The sequence below is a fragment of the Neofelis nebulosa genome, chromosome 1 (assembly GCF_028018385.1).
Source record: "Neofelis nebulosa isolate mNeoNeb1 chromosome 1, mNeoNeb1.pri, whole genome shotgun sequence".
Taxonomy (NCBI): domain Eukaryota; kingdom Metazoa; phylum Chordata; class Mammalia; order Carnivora; family Felidae; genus Neofelis; species Neofelis nebulosa.
In genome coordinates this window covers 47,259,100-47,276,543 of record NC_080782.1, presented here as the reverse complement: position 1 = coordinate 47,276,543, position 17,444 = coordinate 47,259,100, and the positions used below count along the sequence as shown (strand labels likewise).

The following is a 17,444-nucleotide window of genomic DNA, read 5'->3' as shown; positions in this document are numbered from 1 at the left end:
CAGATATCAGAACCAGAATAGACATTAGTAACTAGAGAGCTAATAACCTCTGTGATGGATGTCAGTCTCTGTTGAGTTGTAATTGAGTTATCTGCACAAACCAAGAAGCCATGAAGGGCTGCTCTCTGTGAAATGGAGACTGGAGTAATTCAAGAAACAGTAAGGAAATTGATCATTTGCCAAGAAATGGGGCAGAAGAATCACCTGTAAAAAATTAGAACTGTAAGCATGGACTACACATGCAGCTGTGAGTTCTGAATTAGAATTCTCATGACACAGGAAATACCATTTCTGAAATTTGAACACCTAAGAGGAAATAATAAGTCATAAGAGGAAACAAGAGTACACAGATTTGTTTAAATCTTTTTAAATTTATACCTGCTCCCCAAAGCAATAGAATAACCAAAAATTATCTATGCTGTCATGTGGCTTTTGGTTTTAGGTGTGGGATACTCTCAGAGAAGAGCCTCTGTGCAACTTCCGAGGACATCGAGGTCGACTGCTTTGTGTGGCATGGTCCCCACTGGATCCAGACTGCATCTACTCAGGGGCAGATGACTTCTGTGTGTACAAATGGCTCACTCCCATGCAAGAACATTCTCGGCCTCCTCAAGGTCAGTCAGAACTGGGAGCCCATAAATGCTTGCCTACTTCCCTTTCTCCCTACCTCAGTAACTAAGTTGATCAGGCTCAAGCAAAGAGGACATTCATGTAGGGCTCTGTAATGGTCACTGGAGATACAGGATTGCTCTCTAAGGTGGCAGCAACAGCATAGCACGGGTTGCTTTCCTAATCAAGGAAGGCAGCCATGAGGGGCCTAAGGACAACATCCAAATAGTGTCGAGTAGACCTATGCCCACATCTTGGTTTCTAGATAGCATTCTCTGTTAAGAGAGACTAACCAGGGCTTCTTGGAGAAATGGCTAATTCCAGGTTGAGGCAGGAAAAATACAAGATGGGCCTGGCACATCATCCAATGCCACAAAGGAAGGAAATGTCCAAAGAACTGAGATCTGTCAAGAGGACAAAGAAGCCAGCTTGCAGGGGCTCCCACTAACCAAATCTGAGACAGTCTGAACTTGAAAAAATAATGAACAGAAGAACTCCCTGGCTAGCAAAGATTAACTGATACCAGTTATATATTAAACAACTAACAATGTGCCTAAATAAATGAAATGATCTATCCACATGATGATTTGTAAAAAAAAAAAAAAAAAAAATGCGCTTGGTAGCTTTATCTGTAATGAACACAAACTGGAAACAACCCACATGTCAATTGGCACAGTAAATACACTGGTATATCCCTACGGTGGAATTCTACTCAGCAATGAAAAGAAAGTAACTGCTGATAAACATAGCAAAATGTGTGAATCCCAAAAAAATGTTACACTGAACAAAAGATGCCAGGCACAAAAGAATGCATGCTGTGTAATTCTAATGTGCAGTCAGAAACACAAGTATCTACAATATGAAATTCTAAAAAGGCAAAACTATAGTGACAGCAGATGAGTAACTGCCTGGGACTCAGGAAGAGGGTGCATCTTACTGCAAAGAGGCATGAGGAAATGAGATAATGGAAATATTTTATTCGCAGTGGTGAGTTACAGGACTATACATCTGTCAAAACTCATCGAAGTATTAAAAAGTGGGTATATTGTGTTAAACTATACCTCAATAAAGACGACTTAAAAAGCAAGGGATAAATGCTTTAAAACTTAAAAAATAAATAAATAGTAATGGATTAAAACTAACTAGGGGGCACCTGCCTGTCTCAGTCGGTTAAGTATCTGACTCTTGATTTAGGCTCAGGTCACGATCTCACAGTTGATGAGTTTGAGCGCCGCGTTGGGCTCTGCGCTGATCGCGCAGAGCCTGCTTGGGAATCTCTCCCTCTCTCTCTGCCCCTCCCCTGCTCATTGTTGCTCTCTAAAAATAAACAAATGAACTTAAAAATTAAAAAAAAAATAGGAATCCATGAGTCCGTATTGGGGGGGTGGGGAATGAAGGTCTAAATAAACAGGGGGAAACAAAAGCTCTTTACAGAATGCCAACTAATGAATGTAGAATGAATGATGGAATTAGAAAATTACCATTCAGCCATCATAGTAACAGTTTTTTGTCAAGAAACATCGGTGGATAGTAAAACTAGTGGACGCAAACTTATTAATTACAAAGGGAAAATAAGTTTTCAGGGAGAAACCTGCCCCCTTAATCTAGTGATGGAAGTAAACAAATAATGAGACAAGTAGAAACTATGTGCTACCCACTGTGTTACATTGACAGCATCACTCCTATGTATTCCAACCCCAAATGTAAAACCTAAATTTAATCATAGCAGACATCAGGTGGTAGGGGAAATCAACAAAATAACAGCCCTGTTATCTTAAAAGTTTCAAGTCATGCAAATTAACAGGAAAACGAGCCTCCTCCAGACTGAAGGAAACTAGAGAGATGTAACAAGCAAGTTCATCATGTAATCCTGGATTGATTCCTTTTGCCATAAAAGACATTCTTGGTACAACTGGCAGAACTTGAATACAGTCTGTGGAGTAGACAGTAGTAATGCATCGATGTTAATTTCCTGATTTTCTTGGTTGTGTTGTGGTAATGTAGGAGAATGTCCCTGTGTGTAGGATACACACTATAAGTATTCAAGGATGATTGGGCATCATATTCATGGTTTAATGAAATCCTAAAAGGGTTTGGTATGGTTAACTTTTTGATACTCTAACTCTAAAAATTCATGGGGAAGGAAGGGAAGTGGTGAGAATACTATCAAAAAAAAAGAGTGAGGACGTTTTGGAGATTGTCTCCTAGAGTGCTTTTAACCAAGAATCTATACTTTATCTTTTGTCTTAATCGCGATACCTCTAGGTAAGAAAAGTATTGAATTAGAGAAAAAAAGGCTCTCTCAACCTAAGCCAAAGCCCAAAAAGAAGAAAAAGCCCACCTCGAGAGCTCCTGTAAAGCAGGATGTGTATGACAGGAATGAAGACGAGAGCATCAGGGAGAGCTCAGGACCTGTTGAGAACGGTCTGTCGGACCAGGAGGGTGAGGAGGAAGCCCGGGAGCCAGAGCTACCCAGTAGCATCATCTCAGTGGGTATGTGGCCAAATCCTGTGTTTCGTGGACTCTCTAGGACTTGATAGTCATGACCAGGAAACTAAGCCAGGTCCTTACTCAGTTTGAAATTTCTCTGTCTCTGACCTATGTATTGTCCCATCTCTGTAACTTAAGCTGTATCTTTGGTGCCGTTAGAAACTCCATTCATTTCTTAAAAGGTTATCTTAAGCCTCTAAACCCCTTTGAAGTGGTAAAGTGGATCTGGTGGAAGACTGGGATCGAAATAGTGAAGGTCTTTAGAAAAAACTTCTTAGCACCTTGGGCAGGATAAGACTGTGGGGCAAAGTGAAACCAGGGCAGTTTAGTCATAGAAACTGACATGGGAAAAGTTTTCACAGTATCACATCTAGCCACAGTTATTGAAAGAAACCACTGCCCCTTACCAGCATCTGACCTAGAAGCTACTGCCACTCTGGGAAAAGGTTAGGAAAATAAAAAGCTAAAGGCTTAATGGATTTATTTTTTTAGGCTCATCAAAACACCTTTATATCACAAAATGGTTGTACAAAATGTTCTTTACCCCTGTAGACCAGCCGCTGGGTTTTTCGGTTTTTTTTTTCCCCCAGCTGGGCTTTTTTTTAAAGTTCATGGTTGTGTGTGCTCAGGACTGTGACTCCATATCACATACCCTTAATAATTTCTATTAGTAAAGTTGTTCCTTGTTTGTGTAATTAAATATATACACTTAATACTTTGTTACCTAAATATGTAACAAGTCTTTTGTCATCTGAGCAAGGTTTCAGAACTCCTGGGCCTATGGTATAAAGTTGTGGCAGCTAGAAACTTACAATTTCTCCTGAGATCAATCAGTCAAAGTTCTAAGACTTAGACATTTTGTGAGGTGGGAAAAGGGAGACTACCCATGTTTCCTTTTGAAAGTATTTTATCTCATGTTATGGAATACATAAATAATATTAAGCCCGGTTTAGTTCTTAATCATTAAAAAGAACTAGACTCTATATTGTTCTCCTCCAAACTTTTTTTCTTTATCTCCTATGATACAGCTTCTAGAGAACCAGTTACCTGCACTCCGGTTTCCATAGGTTTTGAAAAGTCAAAAATCACTGTTAATAACAAAGTCACAATACTGAAAAAGGAGCCACCTAAAGAGAAGTCAGGTTGGTGTCTAATGGTTAAAATATTTTGTTAAAGCATCATGAGATATTACATGCAACTGAAAACAGTCAAAAATGTTTGGTTTTTATTGTTGTTGGTTTGTTATTAGGATTTTTGTTTGTTTCTTGGGTTTTAAATATTTGTGTTTTGATTATTTCAATTTTGGGTCATGCTTTTAAACATTTTTAACACTTAAACAATTTTAAACATTTTTTTAACGTTTTCATGAGGAAGTGTCATTTTGCAACTGTTGATAATGCTTCACAGGTGTTCACAGGGACGTGTTGTGTGTGTTGTACACACTGCCCCCAGCTAACTTAACCTGAAAGCTTCTTCATAAGTAGCAAATTTTCTGATGACCGGCATTATCCATCCAGTAGGTTACAATCGCACAATGGCCATCCCGTTTGTGATTCTGATCAGCTCTTCTTAGACCATCTATATTTTTATTACATTTCAGAATCCATAACCAAGAAGCGAAAAGCTCGTTCCATGCTTCCACTGACTACCAGCCTGGACCACAGGTCCAAAGAGGAGCTTCATCAGGACTGTTTGGTATTAGCAACGGCAAAACACTCCAAAGGTACAAAAATACACTCCCTTGGCCCATCCATAGTCTTCTGGGAACTAGCACATAAGAGGCGCTTACTGGTATATTTGTTGAATGAGCACACAAATGTCTAGAATTGTTTATATTTCTAAATTCTTTTCCAACCTTCCATCCCCCCCACGGCCCCACCGCCAGGCTCCCCAGTGCCTTTGAGATGTAGTGCTCTGGTTTATTGTTCTAAATCCAGTTGTCACCAACCATCTATGTGCTGGAATTGGTATGATGGCTTAAATACCTCAGCATGAATCAACTCCTTCAACTATTTTTCCCCCAGGAAAACAGTATCTTCAATTAGAAAAAAAAGTATTTCCTTATTGGAAATATATCCATAATATGGCAGTTCCTTTTTTTGGATTTGGTGGAAGTTTTTGTTATAGAAGGTTTTTTTTATTTTACTTTTGCAGAGCTCTCATTTAAGGCCCATTATTTTGATATTTGAACAGCTGTATTTTTTTGAATATTACATGTTTAAAATAGATACACATGATAAAATGAAATTCAGAGATTCAAAAAGAATGTAAATCCCCATCCCACCCCGATACCCAGTCCTCACATTTCCCCTCAAGACCACACTGTTAACAGTTTTTGTCTCTCTCCAGAAATATTTTATGCTCTTCTTACATACATAAGCCTCTTTGGGGACTTTATCTTGACTTCCTGTAACTTACACACTTTATCATATAGCTTTACATTATTAACTTTACTGGAAAGTTACTCAGTTGACTTTTTAAAAACCAGAATGATTATTGAATCCCTTTGTGGTGGGTCCTAGTAAATGTTAAGGACATTTCTTGTTGGGATTTGGGGTTGGCCTTTTTTTTTGTTTTTTTTTTTTGAGGCAGAGAAGGGGCAGAGAAATAGGGAGAGAGAATCCCAAATAGGTTCCACACTCAGCATGGAGCCCAGCGAGGGGCTCAATCTCACAACCGTCTCAACAATCTCACAATCTCACTACCTGAGCAGAAATTAAGAGTCAGACACTCAAATCGAGCCACCCAGGTGCCCCTGGGGCTGGCTTTTTACATCCTCTTTCACCCCTTCCCCATCTTTATTTGAGCAAACAGCAGACTAAATTGTCTCACTGGATTTTGCCAAGGCTGAGCTCTAACACAGTGTTTTCATGTTTTGCTACCCTTGTAACCAGGAGGGGTTTCTGTTAGGGTAAACAAGGGCACAGGACTTCTCTTCACTGTCTGAAATGGGTCGTCTGGACACACATTTGGAAGTAATTGAGCAGAAAACAGTAACCTCATTTTCTTGTCTTTTTGAATTCACAGAGCTAAATGAGGACGTGTCTGCTGATCTTGAGGAAAGATTTCACCTGGGACTTTTCACAGACAGAACCGCCCTGTACAGAATGATTGAGGTTGAAGGTGAGGCAAGTCCAGTCAACATAACCCAGTCTATCTCCATGCTTCCCTAATACTTTGTACACACCTATTTTATGGCTGCCATCCTGTGGCATCATACTGGTTGGTTTTACATTTCAACTAACTAGGTTTTGAGCTCCCCAATCTGCATATTCCCATATACCCCTTGCATCTCTCATAGGACCCTAAACATACAGTGTTCACTCTGAGTATAAGTGAAAATGAGTGGGTGGACAAGGGACTGAGTGGGCTTTAAACCACATTATGAACACTCTGAGAGATGACTCACCCATCAGCCAGCAACAACATATTATAGGAATTTGTTCCCCTCTTTTCGTCCTGACTTTCCTTCTCTTAAAGTCTGTGCAGACAGGTTTCTGAAACATCTTCCCAACATTATGTCTCCTCCAAACAGGAAAGGGTCACTTGGAAAATGGCCACCCTGAGTTATTTCACCAGCTCATGCTTTGGAAAGGAGATCTAAAAGGTGTTCTTCAGACGGCAGCGGAAAGGGGGGAGCTGACAGACAGTCTTGTGGCTATGGCACCAGTTGGTATGTTCTTCTCAACAAAAGGGCTATCACCTTGAAGATAAGCCCACTAAAGATGGACACTCTCTTGCAGGACAATTTGGCCATGTCTAAAAACTTTAACTCCGCAATTCTAGGTGTTGGAAATTAACTGTACTCACACGTGCAAAATGACAAGTATACAGGCACTGTCATTACAGCAGTGTTTGTCATAGCAAAAGACCACAGGAACCTCTCTGTCCATCAGTAAGAGACTAGCTAAATCTCATACCTCTACAATAGAATCTCTTGGGAAAAATTAGGCAGCTCTTTGCATTCTAGTATGGAATGAAGCTCCAAAAGCGTAGTAGGGAGAAGACTCAAGATGTTGATACATGACAATATTTACTACTCTGTCATTTATATTTGTCTTCACATAGTATTTCAAAAGGTTTCAAAAGAAACTAGAAATAATGGTTGTCTCTAGGCAAAGGAATTTGGATGAGTTTGGGTGGGAGGACACCAGAATAACAAGGTAAATTATGCCATGCCCAGTTTTTTAACTTTATTCAAGTATACTTTAAAAAAAAAAAAAAAGAAGTACACAGGTTATGATGGCACAAACTGAATACACCCTTGTAACCAGCACCATATCAAGAAGTATAACACTGCCAGAAAGCACCTAGGAAGCTTCACTCATGCTCCTGTTCATTCAGTTTCCACACACCCCAACAAGGCTAATCACTGCCCTGACTTCCATATTCTCTTGTACCTTTTGAATTTTGCATTATTTTTTATGTGTTAGCTAATCAAAGAGAAAAAATTTATGTTTCAAAACATGGGTATAGGGCGAGTAAATGAAGCAGATAATCTGTAATGGTAACTGAATTCAGAGTATCTAAATGCTCTACTTAGTGCAGTGACTAAAACCAAGATGTTTTCATTCCAAATGTACATTCTTTTTTTCCTTACCCCTGCTGCTGCTTATTCAACCGTCATTTTTTTTTTTTTTTTTTTTTTTTTTTTTAGCTGGCTACCATGTGTGGCTGTGGGCCGTGGAAGCTTTTGCCAAACAGCTGTGTTTTCAAGATCAGTACGTTAAGGCTGCCTCTCACCTCCTTTCTATCCACAAAGTATATGAAGCTGTAGAGCTGCTCAAGTCAAACCACTTCTACAGGTTTGTAGGACCCTACAGTTGAACCACCAGTTGGGCACAGTGTGGAATTAATCTGCTGGACGGTGCCACTTACTGATAACCAGCATAAATCTTGGTTGTAATTAAACATTGCAAATGTACAGAAATACATGCACACTAGCCTAACAAACACCAGTGTACCCACTACCCATACTTAACAAGCGTTAACTTCGATCAGTATTTGCCACTGATCTTTTTCAGAATTTCTTTATCCCTAAAGTTGCAAACATAGAGAAACCGTGTAATACAAAAGAGATGGGATCTTGTCAGCCACCCCAAAAGCTCCCCATGTCCCCGACTGTTGTTGTTTTTAAGTATAACACTCCAGATTTGACTGAATTGCCTTTCTCCAGTTCTGTCCTCATCCTTTCTCTAAGAAGCAACCATTCTGCTGAGATTGGTTTGAATCCTTCCTCTCCAAGTTACTACACTTTCACTATAATACATTTGTAAGTAATGACAAACAAAAGGAGTAAAATATTTCTTATAAACAGCATACAGGTTTTTTTTTATCCATTCTGTTGGTTTCTGTCTTTTAATTGGAATGGTTAGGCCATTTACATTAAATATAAATATTGGTGCAATTAAAATTTACCATCTTGCTATTTTGCTTTCTTTTGGATTACTTGAATATTTTCTTATCTCCAATCCTGGCTTATTAGCTATACTCTATTTTATGGTTGCTTTAGGGTTGATGATGATTAGCATGTTTTTTTAATTTTTAAGTTTATTTATTTATATTGAGAGAGAGGGAGAGGGAATCCCAAGCAGGCTCCACACCATCAGCACAGAGCCCAACGTGGGGCTCAAACCCACAAACCATGAGATCGTGACCTGATCTAAAACCAAGAGTCAGGCATTTAACCGACTGAGCCACCCAGGCGCCCCATGATTAGCGTTTTTAATTTTCACAGTTTACTTTCAACTAATATTGTCCTACATCTTATATAAAACTTATTTCTTTCCTTCCCTCCTGTCCTTTCTGCTACTTACTTGTCATATATTTGACATGTTATAGCCCCACATTACAGTGTTAGAATTTTTGCTATAACCTGTCATCTTTTTAAATAACTTTTTAACTTTAAAACTTTTTTTATACCTGCCCACATACTTATTTCTAGCATTTTTCATTCTCTTACGTAGGTCCAACGTTCCAACTGCTATCAATTCCTTCTTCACCTGAACAAGAATTTCATTTTTTTTGTAGTGTGATTCTTCTGGTGACCAATTCCATCAGCTTTTGTTTGTCTATAAAAGTCTTTAATTTTGCCTTCATTTTAAAGGATCTTTCTCTGGGGGTAGAATTCTAGATTGGCAGTTTTTGTCTTTCAGGGCTTCAGAGATGACTGTTTACTCTTACATTGTTCTTGACTTGACTGCATCTATTCCCATCTTTGTTATATAAGAACTGTCATTTTTTTCTCACTGTTTTTAGGACTTTCTCCATCACTGATTTTCAGCCGTTTGATGTGATGGCTTTGGTGAGACTTTGTCTTTTTCCTGTTTTGGTTTGTCTTCCTCTGAAGGGTGTTGAACTCTGTTTTAGTGAGCACTAAAGTTGCTAATAGAACAGCTTGATCTTTTCATGGCTTGTTTTTAAGGTTTCTTAGAACAGGTTTGGAGAAATCTTTTTTTTTTTTTTTAAGTTTATTTATTTTGAGAGAGAGAGTGCGCAGGAGAGGCAAAGAGAGAGAATCCCAAGCAGGCTCCTCACTGTCAGCGTAGAACGCAACATGGGGCTTGAACTCACGAACCGTGAAATCATGACCTGAGCCAAAATCAAGAGTCGGACACCTAACCGACCGAGCCACCCAGAGAAACCTATATTCTAGAATTAGTTTGTCCTTCTACCTTCTGGTGTCTTTACTGAATGCCTGTGTGTTCAACGGATCAGAACTCAAATGTCTGGCTGGTTAAAACACCGAAGTCCCCTATGCCCTGAGTGAACTCTGGGAATTATTCAGCTTATAATTCCCTGATTGTTCTTTATCCAGCCTTAAGGAATGTCCTACACATGCATGGCTTTGTGTTTAGCCAAAGACTCATGAGATCCCCAGAGTTCTGTAGGGCTTCCCCTGGATAGCTTCTTCCTTCCTATTATCCTGCCCCTCATATTCCAATTATTTTATCTCTCCTCCACTCAGTAAGACTGCTGGGGCTCTGCTGGGTTCTCTATAGGAAAATGGCTATTAGGAGGTTCCCTTCTCTCGGGGATAACAATCCTGAGCTGCCTGGATCCAATGTCTGAAAACCGTTGTTTCATACATATTTTGTCTAGTTTAGTGGCAGGAGGGTAAGTCTGGTAAGTTGATGTCTCAAAATACTTCTTAAACATTGCTCTGCATAGATCACCTTAATCTAAAATACTTTTATTGTCTCAAAATACTTCTTAAACATTGCTCTGCACAGATCACCTTAATCTAAAATACTTTTATTCTAGCTACAACTTTATGTTGGCTACAACTCAGAAGTTGTAGGTCAGTTGAAAATACTAGCTCACTGAATTATACAGATACTCCAAATGTTAACACATTTCATTATAAAATATCCAGAAACATTCACATTCTTAAATATCACCATCAGTCTCTTCAGAAATGTCTTTAGCATTTGGGAAGCTATCTAGCCCACAGTGGCAGGCATAGATTTTCTAAAATTCTCATTTTCACTTGAAAGCTCAAAATTTATCATTGGCAAAAATACTGTTGGTTGTCAAGTGACAGACTTGGGGATCCCCAGGAATCCACAGACCACACGTTAAGAACTGCTGACCCAGGTGAAGAATTGAGCTCAGCATGTGGTTTTAACTTCCCACGTGGGGTGCCTGGGTGGCTCAGTCGATTGAGCGTCCGACTTCGGCTGGTCAGGTCATGATCTCACGGTTTGTGGTTTCAAGCCCCGCGTTGGGCTCTGTGCTGAGCTCGGAGCCTGGAGCCTGCTTCAGCTTCTATGTCTCCCTCTCTCTCTGCCCCTCCCCTGCTCACGCTGTCTCTCTCTGACTCTCGAAAATAAATAAATGTAAAAAAAAAATTTTAACTTCCCACATAGTGCAGGAAAATGGTTTTGTACAGGAAGTTGGAACAGTATAAACAACACAAGAGGGACAGTTTATCCTATCTTCCAGCCTTTTCAAATTGGCTTTTTATCTGTTCTGGCCTCTAGGGAAGCTATTGCAGTTGCCAAGGCCCGACTGCGCCCAGAAGACCCGATCCTGAAGGACCTGTACCTCACCTGGGGAGCCATCCTGGAAAAAGACGGCCATTATGCCGTGGCCGCCAAATGGTAAGCTGGAGGGAACAGGCATGTACCCAAACATCGAAAAGCTGTGATGCAGAAGAGCAGGACGAGAGTAGTAAGTTTAGAGGGGGAGGTAAAGTGACTAGAAAACAAAAAGCTATATGTGTATTAAACCTAGCTTCATAAGATTCATCGTCCTTGGATGAATCCTTTATATAAATCACCTCCCTTATATAAATCACCATAACTACTGAAGAAACCTCAGTAGCAGACTCAGAAATTCCACCTTTCTCTAGTAATGTCTTTACTATCAAATAAGGAAACTGGGAGAGAATAAAAACTCTATTTGGGTTCAGTTCAGCAAATGTATGTCCTTACCCTGTAGGATGCTGCCACTCATTCTCTATGTTGAGATGGAAGAGGGTATAGGAGATCTGTTCATGACACTTTTGGGTTTTTGTTTGTATTACAGCTATTTAGGGGCTGCTTCTGCTTATGATGCAGCCAAAGTTTTATCCAAGAAGGGAGACGCAGCATCACTTAAAACAGCTGCAGAACTGGCTTCAATTGTAGGAGAGAATGAGTTGTCCTCTACCCTGGCTCTCAGATGTGCCCAAGAGCTGCTTTTGGCCAGGAACTGGGTGGGAGCCCAGGAAGCGCTGAAGCTACATGAAAGTCTAAAGGTCAGTCTGTTCTTGTATCTCCAGGTATTTAAGAGGGAAAGGCCACAAGTCCTTTTCTAGTCAAATTCCAAATGAATAACCCAGTTGCACAGCTGTACCAGTTTGGCAGGTACCCTTGGAAGGCCAGCCCTGGCCGTACTATCCCATGGAAGTACCATGGCTTGTCCACTGCCATATTCAGAGTAAGAGATAATGTAGTCATTCATATTATTCTCCTTCCTTATCAATTTGTGTACAACATACATGAGTCGATTTTAGTCAGCATAGCCCTGAGCTAGCAGTCTGGTGTTTCTTTATTGGTGTTATCAGGTCTTCTTTGAAGAGGGAGAGGAAGGGGAGGATTTCCAACAGAAATCAAGGTGCTCCACCATAGCATCACTCTTTAACTATAAGCCATAACGAAGTGTGGCGAAATCAACATTTTGTTAAATGTCTGTTTATCCCTTTCTGGTTAACTATGAGTAACTCACCACTGTTTTATTTGACGCATCAAACTGAGATTACTTTAAAAGCATCAGCACTCTCATTTTCTAAAACACATAAACATTTTAGATAGCTTTACTGCTCAGATACTAACATGAACTTTGTAAGCTCCCCTCTCCCTAATAGAGTAACTGGACCTAAAGACAGTTCCTACCTAAATATTGAAACCCAAGAAAAATAGTAGCTTTCTAGGAAAGCTACTTCCTAGCAAAAGTAATATGCCCTCAAAGACAGTGTCACTTGGTGTATTACTTATAAAATGACCAAATCTAAAGAGATTTTAATTTATCCATAGCAAAAAAAAAATTCCAGAATGGTTATTTAAGTATTTCTTTTTTCTTTTAAAAAGCATCCTTATGGAAGCAAGAAAACCTTTACGTTTATGCAGAATGCTGTTCTGGTCATTGTCAGGCTATTTGGGCTAATATTTTGCCAAGCCGAACTGAGAAAATACTGTTACAAGAGTATACGTGAACCTCATGGCAACTGAAGGTCTTAGCAAAAAGAAAGATACTTGCTGACTCCTCTGAAGCCTGCTGGGACATGGCGCCCGACACCTGCCACAGCTGTCATATCTGCACAGCTTATCTGCTCTAGCACCTTCTGCCCATTGCACTTTGCTTCTGTATCCCTTAATGTAAAGTTTGGACAGGGAGAAAGAACTGGATGAGCCCAGGCTGTCTTTTCTCAAACTGGGTCATAAGTCTTAGGTGACTGTCCTGTATGTGGTCTACACTGCAGCGGACAGGGCTGTAGTTGGGATTCTGTGTCGTAAAACTATTTGCTTGGGCTCCAGGCTACCTCCAGGATTCCTGCAAAGGCATCTGGAAAAATGTCTATTAGATCACCTCTACTCCCCGCCCCCTCACTCAATGACTCACACTGGCCAGAGGCAGCCCCCTAAAGGGTCTGGTTGCTGCAGATGTGATGGGGAACACAGAGAAACTGAGAAGAGCTCTTGAGATAATCAGGCACTTCCATTGCCTAACAGTTCCTATCCTTGTTGTTGGGTTTCAGGGGCAGAGACTGGTGTTTTGCCTTCTTGAGCTCCTGTCCAAGCGCCTGGAGGAAAGGCAGCTTTCGGAGGGCAAAAGTTCTTCCTACAATGTGTGGGCTGCAGGCACTGAAGGGCCCTTTGTGGAGAGGGTGACTGCAGTATGGAAGAGCACCTTCAGCCTGGAGACCCCAGAGCAGTACCAGGCAGCATTACAGCAGCTGCAAACTATCAAGTACCCATCTGCTACAAATAACACTCCCTCCAAACAGGTACTCTGTCTGCACTCTGCAGTAAGCCTTCCTTAATCCACGTCTAGTATAATAAGGAAACCAACTGAATGCCAGTTTGCATTTCAGAAAAGACTAAGGCAGGCACAGGCAACCTGGAAAGATCCCTTCAAGACTAATTAAGGCCCTTTAGCTTTGAAGTTAGTCTTAGATCAGTATTCTCTTTTAAAAAAAAAAAAAAAAAAAAAAAAAAAAAGCCTAAACCTATACAAAAGCACAGAGAAAAATATAGTACTCATCAACCAGGAATTACCAGAGTTCACGTGATTTGTCATTTTGCTTCATAGAGTTTTTTTTGGTTTTGTTTTGCATATATTCTTCTAGTTTTTAGTAAAAGAAATACAGTAAGTTTGAAGTCCCTGGTGTCCCAGACCTTCCTTTGGTCCCATTCTCCTTTCCTAGCTTACCAAAGTCAGCCCCTAGGTCACTCATAGTATTATTTTTTGCCTTATTTCAGTGACCAGTTTGTAAAATCTATCTGTATTGATGCAGAGATAAAGTTGATTCATTATAGCAGCTATACCCATCCTATAAATGTATGTCAATTTATCTGCTTTTTCTTTTGAAAATGGGGGAAGGCTCATTTATTTTTGAGGAATGAGACTTCCTCAAATGATAATATAGCACCTTGAGAAACAGTTTGGCAGTTTCCCATTAAGTTAAATATAGACGTGCCCAGTGACCCAGCAATCCCACTGCCCAGATATTTCACTAAAAGAAATACAGCCTTGTACACAGCTGTTCGCTGCAGCTTAGCGGACAGCAGCCAAAAGCTAGAACAACCCAGACATCCATCAGCTGCTGAATGGATGTGCAAACTAGCCTATCTAGACAGTGGAATACTATACGTGCAGCAATACAAAGGAACAAGCTAGTGATGTACAAATCATACTGGTAAATCTGGAAAGCATTATGGTAAGTGAAAGAACCAAGACACAAAAGACTACACGCTGTGGTTCCATTTATCTGAATTCTAGAAAAGACAAAATTTATAGTGACAAAAACCAGGTGAGGGGTTCCAGGGGGTGGGGAGAGAGGAATGCCTGCAAAGGGGCACATGGGAATATTCTGCAGTGACGAAAATGTTCTGTCTTGATCGTGGTGGTGATTGTAGCATGTGTATCTATAGAGATACATGTATTTATCAAAATTCATCAAATGGCTCACTTAAAACTGATAAATTTTCTTAATTGTACAATTTTCTTAATTGTACTCCAGGTGGGTTGGTTTGTTTAATTACAGCTTTTAGTTCTGAAACTCACTTTTTGTTTTAATTAAATGTAAATGTCACAGCATTTTTTTTTTAGCATGAACAGACTTTAACACCAGACAAGGTATGTTGCTGTGCAACTAGATATGGAAGTTTCTCAGATAGGGAAGCAAAAATGGGTGATGGAGATAGGAGGACCTTTCTTAAACTTGCACTGTGTCCTTCCTTCCAAGTGCAGTCAATAGGAATATTTCTGTATCATCCCAGTGCTTGCTGTGCAAGAATGTTTAACTGAAACTCTGGCTCTTCCCTCCAGCTTCTGCTTCATATTTGCCATGATCTGACGTTGGCAGTGCTAAGCCAGCATGTGGCCTCCTGGGACGCGGCTGTGGAAGCCCTGCTTCGGGCTGTGGTCCGGAGCTACGACTCTGGAAACTTCACCATCATGCAGGAAGTGCACTCAGCCTTTCTTCCTGAGGGTAAATGACCCCAACCTTTGCCGGAGCATGCCTACTAATGGATGATGTAAACACCACCGATGGTGTAGCACCAGGAGTACAAACATTATTGAAAGAGACTGGCCAGTTGTGTCATTTAGCACCAAGTTTGAATTCTCTTACCCAAGCTCCTAAGAGGGGGCCAGAATGGCTAAGCTGTTTTCCTTTACCTGGCCCTACCTACCTTACCTACCTTGCTGCCTTCTACAAATTTTTCTCCATGGTTTAAGAGAAATAGCAATGTGCTCAGAAGTTAGTTAAGAATGGAGAAGCACATGGGGCACCTGGTTGGCTCAGTTGGAAGAGCATGCAGCTCTTGATCTCAGGGTCGTGAGTTCAAGCCCCACATTGGGTGTAGAGATTACATTAAATAAATAAATAGACATAAAAAAAAAAAAAAGAATGGAGAAGCACAACAGAAGGGACATTCTTTGAACTGCATAATTAGTCACTAAACTAAATCACTGATTTTTCAGAGACATAGTGAGATCAAACCCCAGAGCTTTCATAGGAAGATGGAATACTTTTTCTGTAATGCTTTGATTGACTCGCAGACTACAGCAACAAGAACGCTGTCCTAGGTCAGGAGATGTTTAGCTCTGATTGGCTTTAGGTGAAAAGCATGTAACCCCATGGATCACTGCTGTCCTTGTTCTTGAGCTCTGCCCCTTGGGTGATAGGAAATGTAATGGGAAGAGGAATGTGTATCTAGCGGAAACAGAAATGCACAACCCTAAATCCTTCTCTTCTTCTAGGCTGTGACCACCTAAGAGACAAACTGGGTGAACATCAGTCCCCTACCACACCAGCTTTCAAAAGTTTAGAGGCCTTTTTTATTTATGGACGTCTGTATGAATTCTGGTGGTCTCTCTCCAAGCCTTGCCCTAAATCCAGTGTCTGGGCAAGAGCTGCTCACGGAAGGACAACTTCTGTGGAGCAAAGCCAGCAGATAGACAGTGCCAGCCCTGAAGAAACAGACCCTAATATTTCTCAGCCAAAGCCAAGCGGGCCTCCAGAATTAGACTTGAGCCTCACAGAAGAAAGCGAGCAAATGCTGATCACTTGTAAAGAGCTCTTTTCAGAAAAACACGCCAGTCTCCAAAACTCACAGAGAACCGTTGTTGAAGTACAAGAGACCTTGGCAGAAATGATCCGCCAACACCAGAAGAGTCAAGTCTGTAAATCCAAAACGAATGGTCCTGATAAGAATGAATCTGAGCAGGTAGCAGAACAGCCCCTCTCTAGTCCTCAGAACCAGTGGTAAGTATAAGGTGGAATTGGAAATACCATGCTGGCTTCTCAGATAAAAATCAGTATGTGATGAGCTTGATCAGGTCACTTGCTGGCACCATCATGTAGAATGCACAGGCTTTGGAGTCTGACATGGGGTTCTAATCCGGCTCTGCTGACTGAGCTCAGGCAAGATTCTTAATGTTTCTGAGCATTTGTTCCCATATATACAACTGGGAGTACCTACTCCTACCTTGCTTGTTTGGGGAATTAAATGAAATCACAAATAGTATTAATAATAGGATAGGGACACCTGGTGCTCAGTAGGTTCAGCGTCCAACTCTGGGTTTCAGCTCAGGTCACGATCCCATTGTGGGATTGAGTCCCGGCGTTGGGCTCTGTACTGAGCATGGGACCTGCTTGGAATTCTCTCTCTGCCCTTCTCTTGTTTGCACTCTCTCTCTCTCTCTCTCTCTCAAATAAAAATAAAAAACTTAAGGGGCGCCTGGGTGGCGCAGTCGGTTGAGCGTCCGACTTCAGCCAGGTCACGATCTCGCGGTCCGTGAGTTCGAGCCCCGCGTCAGGCTCTGGGCTGATGGCTCGGAGCCTGGAGCCTGTTTCCGATTCTGTGTCTCCCTCTCTCTCTCTGCCCCTCCCCCGTTCATGCTCTGTCTCTCTCTGTCCCAAAAATAAATAAAAAAAAAAAAAATAAAAAAATAAAAAAATAAAAAAAATAAAAAACTTAAAAAAAAAAAAAAAAAAACCTCAGTAAAAAATAACAATATAACAATAAAATCTTATCTCTAGGCGATAGATTCCCCTCCCCCCAAAAAATTAACCAAGTAAAATGGAAGTGCATTATTGTATCATTAATGAAAACCACAGTTTTTCGATTATTCTA

The 17,444-nt window shown here is 40.7% G+C and overlaps 1 protein-coding gene across 1 annotated transcript in view; it reads left to right on the top strand.

The window, feature by feature from the left end:
- Positions 1-17,444, top strand: part of GEMIN5 (gem nuclear organelle associated protein 5) — a 41,912-nt gene that overhangs the window by 20,808 nt on the left and 3,660 nt on the right. The window contains exons 15-26 of the mRNA XM_058721131.1: positions 443-614; positions 2,875-3,102; positions 4,128-4,241; positions 4,700-4,822; positions 6,127-6,222; positions 6,635-6,772; positions 7,757-7,904; positions 11,082-11,201; positions 11,629-11,839; positions 13,340-13,588; positions 15,133-15,295; positions 16,069-16,573. Of these exons, the coding sequence (XP_058577114.1) occupies positions 443-614; positions 2,875-3,102; positions 4,128-4,241; positions 4,700-4,822; positions 6,127-6,222; positions 6,635-6,772; positions 7,757-7,904; positions 11,082-11,201; positions 11,629-11,839; positions 13,340-13,588; positions 15,133-15,295; positions 16,069-16,573 (2,267 nt within the window). The remainder of the gene's footprint in view (positions 1-442; positions 615-2,874; positions 3,103-4,127; positions 4,242-4,699; positions 4,823-6,126; positions 6,223-6,634; positions 6,773-7,756; positions 7,905-11,081; positions 11,202-11,628; positions 11,840-13,339; positions 13,589-15,132; positions 15,296-16,068; positions 16,574-17,444) is intronic.